Here is a 15,675-nt window from a genome sequence, read left to right on the forward strand (position 1 = left end):
ACCCGGACTGAAATAACGAATATTATACAGATTCCCGACAGCAGACCAGAGGAGCGCAAGAATCAAGTCAATGATTTGAAATGCGAGGAAGCAAAAAACACCCAACCGGAAAAGCAAAATGAAAAAAGAATCCAAAAATGCGAGGATAGTGTAAGGAGCCTCTGGGACAGCTTCAAGCGTACCAACATCAGAATTATAGGGGTGCCAGAAGATGAGAGAGAGCAAGATATTGAAAACCTATTTGAAGAAATAATGACAGAAAACTTCCCCCACCTGGTGAAAGAAATGGACTTACAGGTCCAAGAAGCGCGGAGAACCCCAAACAAAAGGAATCCAAAGAGGACCACACCAAGACACATCATAATTAAAATGCCAAGAGCAAAAGATAAAGAGAGAATCTTAAAAACAGCAAGAGAAAGAAACTCAGTTACCTACAAGGGAATACCCATACGACTGTCAGCTGATTTCTCAACAGAAACTTTGCAGGCCAGAAGGGAGTGGCAAGAAATATTCAAAGTGATGAATACCAAGAACCTACAACCAAGATTACTTTATCCAGCAAAGCTATCATTCAGAATTGAAGGTCAGATAAAGAGCTTCACAGATAAGGAAAAGCTAAAGGAGTTCATCACCACCAAACCAGGATTATATGAAATGCTGAAAGGTATCCTTTAAGAAGAGGAAGAAGAAGGTAAAGATACAAATTATGAACAACAAATATGCATCTATCAACAAATGAACCTAAGAATCAAGTGAATAAAAAATCTGATGAACAGAATGAACTGGTGATTATAATAGAATCAGGGACATAGAAAGGGAATGGACTGATTATCCTTGGGGGGGAAAGGGGTGTGGGAGATGCGGGAAGAGACTGGACAAAAATCGTGCACCTATGGATGAGGACAGTGGGTGGGGAGTGAGGGCGGAGGGTGGGGCGGGAACTGGGAGGAGGGGAGTTATGGGGGGGAAAAAAGAGGAACAAATGTAATAATCTGAACAATAAAGATTTAATTAAAAAAAAGATTTAATTAAAAAAATAAAATTAAATTTTAAAAAAATCCTGATTTCTGGGCCTCATCCTCCGGAAATTGTTTCTTTGTTATGGGGTGGGGCCACAACATCCACACTAATAAAAGACAAACATGCAAATTGACTGTGCCTTTGCTATGCCTTAAGCCACGCCCATCAGCCAATCAGAGTGACTATATGCAAATTAACCCAACCAAGATGGTGGCCAGCTGCCAAGGAGCTAGAGCAAGCAGGAGGCTTGGTTGCCCCAATGATGGAGGAAGCCAAGCTTTCCAGCTGCCGTGGCCGGCTCTGAGCTCCACTCAAAGCAACAAGTTTCAATTATAGAAGATAAATAAAACCCAGATACCTGCTGTGGCCAAGGAGCTGGAGCGAGCAGGAGGCTTGTGTTGCCCCTGGCGATGGAGGAAGCCAAGCTTCCCTCCCACCCACCCTGGCCGTCTCTGAGCTCCTCTCAAGGCTACAAAGATTCGATTATAGAAGGTAAATAAATCCCAGAATAAAAAAAGAAAGAAAGGAGAGGCTGGGAGTTTCCGTTGCCGGGGGTTTTGGCCAGCCTGAAAACAGCCCTCAGCCTCTCACCCAGATAGGCCAGGTCCCCCCATGGGGATCCCCCCCATCCTAAAGGGGGTGTGGCCAGCCTGCAAACAGTCATCAGCCCCTCACCCAGGCTGGCCAGGCACCCCAGTGGGGACCCCCACCCTGGAAGGGGGGTGACCAGCTGCAGACAGCCATAAGCCCCTCACCCAGGCTGGCCAAACCTCCATGGGGTCTGGGGGGGGGGGGGCTTGACCAGCCTGCAAACAGCCATCAGCCTCTCACCCAGTCTGGCCAGGCACCCCAGCGGGACCCCCACCCTGATCCAGGACACCCTTCAGGTCAAACCAGCCGGCCCCCACCCGTGCACCAGGCCTCTATCCTATATAATAAAAGGGTAATATGCAAACAGACCCTAACAGCAGAACGACTGGGAATGACCGGTCACTATGACACACACTGACTACCAGGGGCCATACACTCAATGCAGGAGCTGCCCCCTGGTGGTCAGTGTGCTCCACAGGGGGAACTCTGCTCAGCTACAAGACAGGCTGATGGCTGCCAGTACAGCAGTGGTGGCGGGAGCCTCTCCCGCCTCCTCAGCACTGCTAAGGATGTCCGAATGCAGCTCAAGCCTGCTCCCACTGGCAAGTGGACATCCCCCAAGGGCTGCCAGAGGGCTGACTGCCAGCTTGGGCCCGATCCCTCAGGGAGTGGGCCTAAGCCAGCAGGTGGACATCCTCCGAGGGGTCCCAGACTGCAAGAGGGCATAGGCCAGGCTGAGGGACCCTCCCCCCGCCCCCCCGAGTGCACAAATTTTTGTGCCCAGGGCCTCTAGTTAGTAGTAAAGAAACAGAATTTCTGGAGGATGAGGCCCAGAAATCAGGATTTTAAAAAGATTCCCAGGTGATTCTAATGTGCAGCCAAGGTTGAGAACCACTGACCTAGACCCAGGTTATTAAAAAAAAAAAAAAATATATATATATATATATATATATATATATATATATATATATATATATATGTTTGAACAGAGTGAGCACAAATGAAAAAGCAAATGGGGCAAAAAGGAAACAATTGGTAATTCTGGAAAAAGGGTATATGGAATATTTTTTGGCATTATTATTGCAACTGATAATAAGTTTGAAATCACGTAAGAATAAACAAATGTTAAAGAATCTGGGACAGAGTTAGCATATTAATCCTTTATAGCAGCGGTTCTCAGTCTGTGGGGGTCGACCCCCAAAGGGGGTCGCCTTTCACAGGGGTCGCCTAAGACCATGGGAAACCCATATATAATTACATATTGTTTTTGTGATTAATCAGTATGCTTTAATTATGTTTAATTTGTAACAATGAAATTGGGGGTCACCACAACATGAGGAACTGTATTAAAGGGTTGCGGCATTAGGAAGGTTGAGAACCACTGCTTTATAGGATAGAAATTCCTTTTGCAGAATTGCTCAAATGAATTAAGTTTTATCATAATAGCGGTTTTTAAAGAAAAATATTTTAAACTACATATCTATGTGTAAATGCAACTTAGTTTTTCTTTTACTAGAGGCTCTTTGGGACTCATCTGAATGAACCAATAAAATTTTGCAATGAAGGCATCAGTGGTTATAATAAACAATACTTCTTTGACCCCCGTAGAAGCCAAAGCCTTCTCCTTCCTCCTTTGGCCCTTCTGAAGGTTTGTGGGCACAAGTCTGTTGCCCTGGCGTGCAGTTCCCAGCCACACCCCCAGTGGTCCAAGGTCCAAGGTTTTCTATTCCCCACTACATCAGAAAAAGGAGCTCCAGGAAAGAAACGTACCCTCACCCCAACCTCCTTTTCTTAAACCCGTTTTAGTACTAGGGAGGTGAACTCAGAAATGGAATGAGAGTTATCTGAATTCCACTGAAAGGATGAATTCCTGGCAGTGTAACTTATTATGTGTGATAAGCAGATAACTAGGGGACTACTTACTGGCTGTGGTCTCTCTAGCTTCTCAACATTCTTTGGACTCAGTGAAATGAGAGTTGTAGCAGAACCTAGTATAGACTCAAATCAAGGTAAAACTTACAATTTAACCAGCAGTTAAACTTAAATGTTACCACTTTTTAAAAAAATGTCTAGCAATTCAAGCTAGCTCCTCTGTGACTAAAAATGTTTACTGCCCCCAATATATGATCACAGGTGGCTTTCTAGTTAATTTATGGGCCTATTAATTTTGTTCATTGATTTACTGCTTTCTACAAAGCAATAAATCAATGAACAAAATTAATATTAGGTTTATCTCCAAGAAGATAATTGTTCTCCCACCATGTTAATTCACTTTAAAATCTTTACTGTGGGAAGAATTAAAACAAAATTTCAGTAGACTTGAGATCTGTAGGGAAAATATTTGTTTTGTAATTTTTGATAAAGGCATTTTCTATTTACATAAGATACTCAGAGTGGGGGTGTTCATGATTTTTTGTAATCTTAGATAGATTGAGAAAAAAGGTGCTGTCATCATTTTGATGGCTGTATGTTCCTCCTGTTCAAAAGGTGTTTACAACTATTGGTTGAGTCACTATAATTAGAACTCAAGTACCCAATGTCCTGTGTGACCTTGAATTAAGCCTACCATGTCACCTCTGAGTACATCCACAAAAATGTCTATGACTCATCTATTGACTATTAACAGTGAAGGAGGTCAGACATGGGCAGTAGGAGAAAGTGAAATCTCTTCTTGTGAATTAATTATAATACTCAACCTGCATCTGTCTAGCATCCTTCCTGTAAAGAGTCTCAGCAAATTTTCACTTAAATCGAATGGTAAATTCCTCACCTCCACTATGAGATAGTGCAAAAAGATAATTACTAACCAATAGCACAGTGACGGTTTCACAGATAATAACAGAAGACAGTACCACTAAGGACCAGAACTGTCAAACAGTGAGGAGACTAAGATACTTAACTTTACAAACTATTTTCTGGAGAAGGCAATTCTCATTAACATATTGGGTTAAAAAGTCCTTCTTTTGCCTGAGAAAGTTAACAAACCCCATGCTGCAAACAGCCTTCTCACTAAAGGTATCTTGGTGGAAGACTTTGAGGTAATTTTATTGCAGTAATCTGAGAACATCCTGCTTTTGGGGAAATGGGGGAGTGCATTTAGCCTTACAAAGACTCCCTGGGCTGGCAGGGGTCTATTTTTAATCTTAGACACTTTAAACAAAAGTTGACTTTTGACCAAGAATGTTTCTCATCTGACCACAGCCAGAGTTAGCAGGCAACCACACACTGTCTTGGAGAACCAGTTCTGTAAGGTCCCTTCAGAGTCTATGTTCAAGAAAACAAAAGCACCTTCAGGTAAGAGCTGCACTTAAAGGCTCTGTGCCATACTACCAGTAACCTCATCAGATCTTCCATCCTTCCCTTCTTTGTGGGCAGATTGCCGCTCATCCTGCAAAATGCAGGCCTGACACCACCTACTGCAGGGTGTCTCCAGACTCCTGCACTCCTACCACTTCAGAAGGGCCCTGCTGCTCTGTTAGACTCAGTTTCATAAGGACCTAGCAGGAGAGGGATAGCTGGCTAGGCAGACAGGCTGTAAGAAGGGGAGGGCTTGGGTCTGCAGGGAGTTGCAAGGGTTGGTACGATGATAAGTTATGGATAAGCCATCTGGAGGAGCCATCTCTGGCCTAGGTTATATCAGAGAGAAAAAGCAGGCAGCTGCATTAAGAAAACCAAAGGCTAACACCCAATGTTGGTGATGCTGGAGAAAAATGGGCCATGGTCAATGATTGCGAGTGAGAAGGCAATCTGGCTCTGCTAGCAAAGTTTTTCATTTCTGTACATACCCTTTGGCCTACCCCTCAACTTCTAGGAATATATAATTAGGAAATTATTATTTTCTTATACACAAAGATTCAGTAATAGCAGTGCTTTTTTAAAAACCACCGTAAGAAAACAATGACTTATATGATGACAAACAAGAGATTAAGTAACTCTGGTACTGCTATAAAACTGCACTGCGATGTAGCCATTAGACACAACCTTTAATATCAATGTGGAGAAGCAGCCACAATGTGTTAGATGTAAAATAGGTTATAAAATAGTGTGTGGATTCTCCATCTTACCTGTTTTTTGTTTTTTTTTAAAAAAACTCCATTGATGTAAAGTGGCAAAGACATATGCAAAATGATAATAGTGGTTATTTCTAGGCAGGGAGTAGTATAGGGGATTATAATTTATACTAGAGGCCCAATGCACAAAATTCATGCACAGGTAGGGCCCCGAGGCCTGGCCAGCAATCAGGGCCGATCGGGGCCTTCCTTCGTTACGAGCCGCCCTCTGGTGGTCAGTACATGTCATAGTGAGCGGTTGAACTCCCTGTCAGTCAAACTCCCCAGGGGACAATTTGCATATTAGCCTTTTATTATATAAGGATTACTTTCTATGTTCTATATTTTAAAATAATAACTTTTAACAATGTATTTTATTATGTGTAAAAAAATATACACATTAAAAAACATTGCTTCATCTAACCAGGCGTTTCCTTCTAAAAGCATTAAATAAATGAAAAAAAGATTCATCACTAAAAAGCCAATGCTGAGGCCAACTTACTCAGCTCTAGGGAAACCCTATATGATTAGGAGTAGGGAAGAGAAGCTTGGTAGAATCTATGGGCGAAAATAAAAAAGATTCCTTTTTTACTTTTTAAAGTTTATGCCTCCGCCTGACCTCATACACTGGCCACTTTCTATTAGCTTCTAACTATGCATGTCTCTAAGGGTTTACTCTGTGCTGCGGCTGTGCTGGGCACTGTGTGAGAATTATTACCGAGTTTGATCCTCACCCCCTTTTACCAATAAGCCAATGAGGCTTGAGGGGTCACCAATCCATCACAGTGAGATCTGGACCAGGAGGCTCATGTAGGTAGGGCCTGATCTCAAAACCACCTGAGTAAGAGGCAGCCTGGGGGGAGGAGTGACCCAAAGACACTGCCTTTGTTGATTCAAAGTTTTAAAATAGGGCCCAGACCCACACATTTAACACCAGGGGTGCCTTCTATTAAGTCTGTGGATGAAAACTTATCTCATAGACACTATAGAGTCTAAAAATCATTACATATAATCTTTACCCAAATGGAAATGAGGACAACAGTTTCACAATTTTTATGAAGTGAACGGAGATCAGCATCTGGGGCAAACCTGTTGAAATTCTGTTGCAGAGTCTTCAGCATTTCTCAGAAGTCTTAGAACAGACACTCCAAAGTGTAATATAAAGACACATCTAATCAGGAAAAGTGTTTAGCTTTCTTCGTCTCCGTTTCAGGATGTCTACAGTGCAATCACATTCTAATGCCTTATCTGACTGCACCCTCACGACTCACCCAACAGCCTGACTGCTGCCACTCACTTTAGCAAATGTGTACCCACTATGTGCCACTTTCAGGGCACGAGGACCTTTAGGATGTGATTGAGAAATGCCACTGTTTACAAGTTTTGTCAGATGTACATGTCTGGCTCTTAAGACATTTCACAATACATGGGGCTTCAGACTGGGATAACCTAATTCAACTTGGGCTGGGGACGTCATAGGCCAGACCTGCTGTGGATTGGCCTCCACTCTGGTTGTACTAAAAACTAACTTCAAGTCATAATGATTTACTCCAGTTCCAGTTATGGTAACCTGGGAAAAATCCTTGGCCAACTATGTGTGGAATCAGCATTAAGCTTCAGTACTCCTACATCGCATTCTAGTGCTTCTGATCTTAATTCTACACTTAAAAGCTGTATTTTCAACATCGTGCTTTACAATCTGGAGCCTCACTCTGACTGTATGTGGGCTCCAGGACTGCTAGCACAGTCAACGGCAGCTGGTAGAGAGGACCGCAGGGGCAGTTTCCAAAGAGATTATTTTGTCTTAGGGGGATTTCTGAGGTTAAGAGGAGATCTCTGAAATGGTTTTGGCAAATTGGCTTCTCCCTTCAGACTTCTAGATGATCATCACTCTCATCTAGCAACACCCCTAGTACCAGTCCTCTTCTATTTGATATGGTGAAGCAAAAGCCCTCTGTACCACTTCTAATCTGATTTCAGTGCACCCACCTGCTACGTGTTAGCTTCATTCTTTATAATGAATGAACAAACAGGCACAGCGAAGTACATGACTGAACCAAGGTCATACGAAGCCAGGAGGGGAACCCACTTCTATCTCCTGGTAGTGCTCTCTTCCCTGGTAGCTTACTGGGTTCTGAAAAAAGATCCTTGACATAATCATTTAGGCCAACCCCTTCTCTTTGAGATGAAGACACTCGGGTGCAAAGAAATAAACTGGCTGGTACAAAATCAAACATAGTCACTAGCACAACAGTGCAGGTCTCCCAATGGCCAGAATGGAATATTCTCTTGTCAAAATAAAGATTTAAAAAAGTGCTATAAAATCACATTAGTTGGGAACCTATCCGAGTTCCAAAGTTCATGACGATAAGGTTCAATGAACACTCTCTAAAAGAGAACCAGATAGGAGGTTGCCCACTGGCAGTTGGAATTTGGTCTGCAGACATGGTTGGTTTGGCCTGAAAGTGCCATCCTTAAATTTGAGTTTGGGCAATGCTAAAAAAAGAAGTGCGATTTTTATCACTAAAAGATGCAGATTTTTGTCTTTTCTTAAAAAAACAAAAACCAAAGGTCGGGCATGGCTGCAAACACTTTGCCAACCCTGCCAATCACCCAGAGCAGAGCAGAAGTTGGCCTTCGAAGAGGCATGTGCTCCCCAGCTCCCCAGCGGCTCCACTGTCCGAGGTCTCCCAACCCCAAGGCTACGGGCCTGACAATGCTCTCCTGGTATTTAGAACTTGTCTCCATTGAACTGGATGAGTCCATACTGGGAGCGTTTAACTTTCAACTGGGTTATCTAACTTTACTTTTTTTTTTTAAGGAACAAAAACACCACCTCACAATCCGAGTGCAGGGAAGATTTGCTGACCGAGGCTTTCCAGTTCAATAATTATTTAAAGACATGCTACTAGAAATTCTTAGAGAAGAAAAAGGAAAAATGGAAAGAAAATGTATCATGGTGTAAGTGAACTACAGTGGTTTTAGCATTTTCCACAGGTGTGGAGAGAAATACTTGGCGGATATTAAAAAAAAAAGTTGAGTGGGGGCACAAAGGTGTCACCTTCACTTCTCCTACACCCACGCTCCACTGAGGTGGTGGGTCTGAGATAGCGGAACAGGATGTCAAACTTCTCAGGCATGGAACAAGACATAGAATGGACTAAAAATACCACATGTGGAAAAGAGACATACTCTGATAGAGATCCTTTTTTAAAAAGGAGACCTGAGCTAGAAATGCATGTGGTACCCTCTATCAAAGGTACTGGCAACATTCTAGCCTTTAATTAAGTGGCCCCAAACCTATGTAAGGAAGCTATTTGGCAACACATCCATTTTGGGGCCAACTGAAGCATGAACAGTGCAGAAATGTAATGAAATGCCCCCAAATATTAGGCTTGTAGATTATTTTGCCTCCAATATTCCTACTCCATGCCCTACAAAATTCTTGCCAATGAATTTTGTAGTGAGCATGTCTGTTGTCTTTTGGAGATGTTCCCAGCAGAGGCCCACTTGGTGCATTTATCCAACCAGATGGTTTTGTTACTGGTGTCAACCTTGAGTTATGATTTGGAGCCTTGGAGATAAGCTCAGATTCAAAATCCCTACATAGTGAGTAGTACAAAGGATGTGTGTCTTTGGGATGAAGATTCAAGGGCTGGTCCACTTATTAGCTGTGCGATCTTGACAAGTCACTTAACTCTTAAACTCTCTATAGGCATGAGTTTTCTCATCTGAAAAAGAAGAAAGGCAAACTAAGAAAAGCTGACCCACACAAAGTAAGTAGCTGGCACACAGAAGGAACCCAATAAGCATTCCACATAATCTCCCTTCACTTCACAGAATGTTGGACGCTATGGGGCCTTAGAAGTTGAGAGCAGTCCCACCCCTTCATAAACACAAGAAGAAATTAAGGACCCAGAAATGCTCTCAAACAATGGCAACTCCAGCAACTCTTGAGACCTGGGCTCTGGTATTTCACCCAAAGTTGGTTTTCTCACATAAGCCACCCCATGAGAGATTCTAAGAGCAGATAGGGATAGTGACAAGGCAGTCCCTTTGTTTTCCAGCAGCAAGTGCAAGCCACAGGGCTAGGTACACAGATCTATTCAGTTGAAGTTGACATAGACCTTACTACTCCTTCCTGCTCTCATCCTCCCCAACTAACATATCTTAGTTGCTTGTTGGGACTCTATACATTCAGGTTTCGTTTGTCAAACTAAGTGGCTGAACTCCCCTGTCAATAGCTTGGATTATTGATCAACCAAAGGTAAGACATGATACTCCAGTATTATAAAATCTCTCTCTCTAATCTCTCTCTCTCTCTCTCTCTCTCTCTCTCTCTCTCTCACACACACACGCACGCACGCACGCACGCACGCACGCACGCACACACACACACACACATACACACACGACACTTTTATTACTCTCTAAGCTTGGTTCCTGGTCTGTAGGGAAATGGTTGACCCTGTTAAATTTCAGCTTGCAAAGTGCTGGCTTTGCCCAACTGCATTCTTACAGAATAGGGATGTGGAAAATCAATCATGTTTAGAGAAAGGTGAGTAACTGATTCCCAAGAGAACTACTCTTCAAAAAAGACTTCACTAGCATGTTAGATGTTGGAAAGAACATATGTGTCAATAGGAACCAGAATCCTAGATCCTGAAAGTGAAACTTCACAGTTCAGATAGCATGTTATAACTATTTCCTTCACTTTCTCTTGGGAGCAAAACAATTCTCTTAGAAGATTGCTTTTTGAAAATAAATTATGGAATATTGACTGATATAAAATACTCATTTGTGGACTGTAAGTCACCTAAAGCCATTTCTTCTGCCCACTGAAGGTTTGGGGGGAAGTGAAGGGCTGTGAAGATGACTCCCCAGAAATCCTGTGGCACACACCCCCTGTAACCCAGCCCCCACAATATATCTCCAACATCAAATGTCCACTCTTGTGTCACTATCACCAAATCTTCTCTTGATCATTAGGCTACCACCTTCTTCATGATCCTAAGAAAATTACAAAAATAGTTTGTCTATATATTAAGAGAAACAACTACTGATTAGACTGGGTAAATTTGTAAGCATTATGTGGAGTGGTTGAAAATAGAGTAACTTGTTAAGGTTGAAAGAGAAACCATAGTCCAAACATGAATTCAAACCCTTATTTGAATATGCTATTTTAAACTTATCTGTGGTAGGGCACAGACCAAATTAAATCACTCATTTACTGACTTGAGTCCCAAGCTTCAATTCTCGGGTGGATTATTTTTAATTTAAAAATAAGCTCTTGCCCTATAAAAATAAGCAGCACCAAGGAGAAATGCAAGGCAGCCTAACTGTCTCTAGAGGCAGAGCAGTTACTTTTACACAAAAACTCAAAAGTATTAATGACATTATTTCCATTTCTAAGTTTAGAAAAAGAACTTTATGGTATAGCTCTAGGTTGTAATGAAGTAATACAGACAGGTATATCTCTGATATTACACCTTATGATTTTTAAGTGACAGATGTAGGTAAATAGATGTTATAATATGACCACACAACGCAATACTACATAGCCACTTAAAATACAGCAAGGGAGAACTATGTTTCAGCCATAGAAAAATATGTGATAATATGAATTTAAAACAGCAAGCTGCAGAAGCCATTTTTGGAAAACAAAAGCAAACATGCCTACATATATATATAACCTTCTTGACACACACTGACATTTCCGATTCTAAATTCAGCTGCATGAGTGTATTTATACTTAAAGAACTGTAACGACAGCTCCTGTGTGCCTTTCCTGTTAAATTTCTGATTAACTTTTGTTTTCACCCCACTTAGCAAAAACACACACAACTCTCCAGTACTTAGGCTACACGAGGGAAAGGCTTGGCTTGCACGGGTTTTCTTGTTGCTGAATGAAAGAGAACAGGCTGTAGTCGTCCCCTCCCCCTTTTTAGCTATATTCCTGAGGGTTCCCACGTGTCAGGGGCAGCCAGATGGCAGGTGCGGGGTGCAGGAGAAATCCGGTGCCAATCCTGCCAAACTAAGTGCTGGTAAAGGGTGCGTGTAGCTCGCCCACTTCCTCCCATTTCAAACCTTCACAGATAGTCTGCTTCTCCATCCAAGTTTTATTTGTGCGGCCCACCCTTACACATCTGCAGAGCACACAGGCTCTGCATGGGGAGAGCTGTGATGTGTTCTAACAACAATCGCATGCCAATTCGCCTAGGGTCAGTGCTCGAGCAACCGTCAGCCCAGAGCTACTCCCAAAGTGGGCAGGTAGGGTATGGAGAAAGGAGGACAAAGTGTAAACATTTATTTTAAATAAATGAGGTGACACCTGCCTCTCAGCGCCGGCGAGTGGGATGGAGGACACAGGAGTTCTGGGAGATCGCCAGGCAGAGGTGCGCAGGTAGCACCCGGCCTTACCTTGCAGGGAAACAGGACTGCCGAGGCCACCTTCTCCATAGCAAGGTTCCTGATACTGGGCGTCAGGGCGCCCCTGCACGTCGGGCAGCAGCTCAACTTCTGGCGGCATTGGTTACACACCAGGTGCCCGGCCTGGCACTGCAGGATGGGGGGCAGGACATAGTCAAAACAGACCGGGCACTCGAAGAGCGAGGTCAGCTCGTGGTGCTGTGGGGACACCGGGCCAGCCGCGCCGCCGCCGCCGCCACCGCCGCTGCCGGGGCCCGAGATCACCGCCGCCGCGGCGGGCACCGCGGACGAGCCGGGGCCCGCTGCCGAGATGGTGGCGGCGGCCGGGGGCGCAGCCGGGGACGGAGCGTGCTGGGGCGGCGGCGGCGGCTGTTTGCTGCAGGGTTTGTTAGCGCTGGGGCCGGTGGAGGACGGGCGGCTCATCGCGCTCCGAACCAACCATGGAACTGCGGGTGTCTGCCGACCGCGGGGCCGCTGGGGTCAAGGCGGTGCGCGCCGCCCGGGCGGTGGGCTCCGGAGCAACGCCACCGCGCCCGCCCGGGACCCGGCAACGGAGACGGCGGGCGCTGGGCAGGCGGGGGCCGGACCGCGCAGACGACCTCCGCGGCCCCGGGCGTTCCGAACACCCCTCCGCGCCCCCAGGCCCCTCCTCCCGGCGGCGTCGCGGGCCCCGAACTCGAGCGCGGCGCAGAACCCGGCGCCCCAGCTCGGAGCAGCCGCTGACGTAAGCCCCGGGGGCGCGCGCGGACGTGACGCCTGGACACGTGTGTGGCGGCCCGGCGCGCGGGGACTGGCAGAGCCACCCTGTGACGGAGGCCGGCCCCTCCCGGCGCCAGCTGGCCGCGCGGGGACCGCCTAGCGCGGGCGCTTCCGGCTCCGACTGCAGCCCGGCCCTCGACCTGAGCGCGCCCGGCTCCGCGCGGCGCAGGGGCTGCTTTTCCGGGTTGGGGCGGGACCGCCCTTCGGGAAGGCGTCGCCGAAGTCGTCAGGCCACACTCCGTGGGGCCACCCCCGGGGGAGCCGGGCCGACGCGTCAGGGCTCAACCGGAAGGGCAACTTCAAGGGGGCGTGGGCGGGGTGCTGGCGGGGCGGGACCTGGACAGGTCTGAAAAAAACGTGCGGGTTCTCGTCCCCGGGTTGAGTCACCGGTGCCTGGGGAAGGAGTGTGGCGCGGCCCGCTGGGCTCCTAGTCTCTTAAATGAGATTTCGAGACCCCCTAGAAATGCCAGAAATACGGGTTGGGTCGTGAGGCCCCAGGAAGACAATGGGTGACCCTCCAGTTTAGCGCGCTGCGTCCTCATCCGAGATTCCCGCTGAAGTTAAAGGCTTTGATGCGAGGTGTAGGCACGCACCTTGCCGAGTGAACCACAAGTTAATTTAAGGTGCTCCGGGTTAAATTGCTTTTCATACTTTGAGCCACTGACACCAGAATTGGAGGAAGAGGCTACTTGGACGGGATTCAGATATTCTTTGTAGAAGAGACAGTGAGTGATAAGGAGCAAGAGACAGGACTGGGTGAAAAATGGTGCTTCCTGCTTACCATCTCTGTGACTCTGGATTTCTTTAATTTTCTGTGCCTCAATTTCCTCATCTGTAAAAGTAGAATGAAAAAAGTACCTATCTCATAGGTGGGATAGTGAGAATTAAGAGTTTGATATATGCCAATCATAAACATTGCTTAAATGTTAGTTATTTAAAAATATTGTTAGTGTTTAATATTAATAGTATCAGTGAATAAAATCAGTTTAAGAAATATACTGTTAGATGTCCGGCCTGTGTGGCTCAGTGGTTGAGTGTTGACCCATGAACTAGGAGGAGGTCTTGGTTCCATTCAAGGTCAGGGCTGGATCCCAGTGGGGGGCTTGCAAGAGGCAGCTGATCAATGATTCTCATCATTGATGTTTCTATCCCTCTCTCCCTCTCCCTTCCTCTCTGAAATCCCTAAAAACATTATATATATATATATATATATATATATATATATACACATATATATATATTCTAGAAAAAATTAAGTTTAATCTTAATTTCTTAGAAGGACTACATGCATGGGATTGGTGAATATGATCTGAGTCTTGAAAAAAAATAGATATGATGTTATTCAATCATTCAGTAAATGATTCCTGAGTATTTGTTATGTACAGTCCTTGTTTGGGCTCTGAGAATGGTTCTCATTCAGTTTACCTTCTAGTAAGGGAGTAATGAGGATAGCCACACACTCATGGGAGAGGATTTCAGATGAATAGGTGGGGTGGGGGTGAAGACATTGTAGCAGGAGCTAAAGCACAGGGAGGTAATGCATTTAGGAGAGCATTGAGCTTGGGGGTTGGGGATGGTGCATGGAGTCTCAATTGACCTGATAAGACCTGTACCTCAGTAACAAGGGGTAACCACTGTAGGTTTTTGAACAGCACTATAACATGATGAGTCAGAGTTTTGAAGGGGGAATACAAAATAATAATAACTAATATTTATTGAGTGCCCACTATGTACCAGGATTTTGCAACAACTCTACATGATGGGTACTATTGTTCTCATCTTCATTATTATAGTTGAAACTCAGACACAGGGAGATTAATTTGCTCAGGATCACACAGCTGATAATCTTTGGGAAAAGCTCCAGAGTCCTTTTTCTTAACTACCTAACTAGACTATACCCCTTTCAGTTATGTCCGACTCCTACTTATAGTCTAGTTAAGGAGTTAAGATTAGCACACTCAACACAGTCAGAAAACAGTTGCACAGCCTGAAATAAAGCACTGAATTTTGTGGGCACACTTTACATAAATTCTTTCCTTAGCTGGTCTTCAGAGGAAAAAATTAAATCATATTCTATTTATTCCATTTGTGCCTTTTTATATCATAAAGAACATAATAGTGACAACAGAAAAAAGAATCAGCCACAGTTTTACTTTTATTGGAGAAAATATAATATTTTCCACTCTTAATTTAACACCCAAGCCAGTGGAATTTATTACCAAGATTCCTTCCCTTTCCTTCCACCTCTGGCCTTTCAGTGCAGGTGTCCTCCATGCCCAGGGCTCACTAGCTCTCATTGGAGAAGTGGGATCCCCACCTTGTCATGTTGACATGAGCATTCATTGTTCCAGTCAATGAGGAACTAGTTGTTCAAAAGGCAATTTGGTTTCAGGGGTGTTGAAACAAAGAACAGGAAAAACAATTATCTGCAGAGAGATTTGGTTTATTTTTCCAAAAATACAACTAACCCATCCACTCTTACCCTGACAGGTGCCTCCCATGGTATGGAGAAGTTTCTTCTTGCTTCCACCTTCATAATATTGCACTCCTTTGGCAGTTGTTGAAGGTAGGTGGGATGGGAGTGAACAGGCTGCTGGTTGACCCACATTAGTGACCCCTCCAGGCTGCCAGGCTGGCCTTTCCAGTTCTTCCTTCCTCCTTCCTTGGAACTTTTGATACAGGGAAAGATGGCCTTTGCACATTGGACACTGTGAGCTAGAGCACTCTCTATCAGGAGGCCATGCATACTATTGTGAGGTTTATCTGCCCTGGAGAGTTGCTGGGCTGTGTTTAATGGGTGACTCTGAGGCCTCGAGGAAATGAAAGG

General features: G+C 44.9%; 1 protein-coding gene across 1 annotated transcript in view; it reads right to left on the minus strand.

Annotated features, from left to right (window-relative positions):
- SIAH2 (siah E3 ubiquitin protein ligase 2) overlaps positions 1-12,546 on the minus strand; it is a 30,515-nt gene extending 17,969 nt beyond the window's left edge. Inside the window, exon 1 of the mRNA XM_036349448.1 lies at positions 12,081-12,546. Coding sequence (XP_036205341.1) covers positions 12,081-12,512 — 432 coding nt within the window. The 5' untranslated portion in view covers positions 12,513-12,546. The remainder of the gene's footprint in view (positions 1-12,080) is intronic.
- Between the last annotated feature and the right edge of the window lie 3,129 nt (positions 12,547-15,675).

This window comes from Myotis myotis, unplaced genomic scaffold, assembly GCF_014108235.1.
Source record: "Myotis myotis isolate mMyoMyo1 unplaced genomic scaffold, mMyoMyo1.p scaffold_m19_p_2, whole genome shotgun sequence".
In the NCBI taxonomy this organism is placed as follows: domain Eukaryota; kingdom Metazoa; phylum Chordata; class Mammalia; order Chiroptera; family Vespertilionidae; genus Myotis; species Myotis myotis.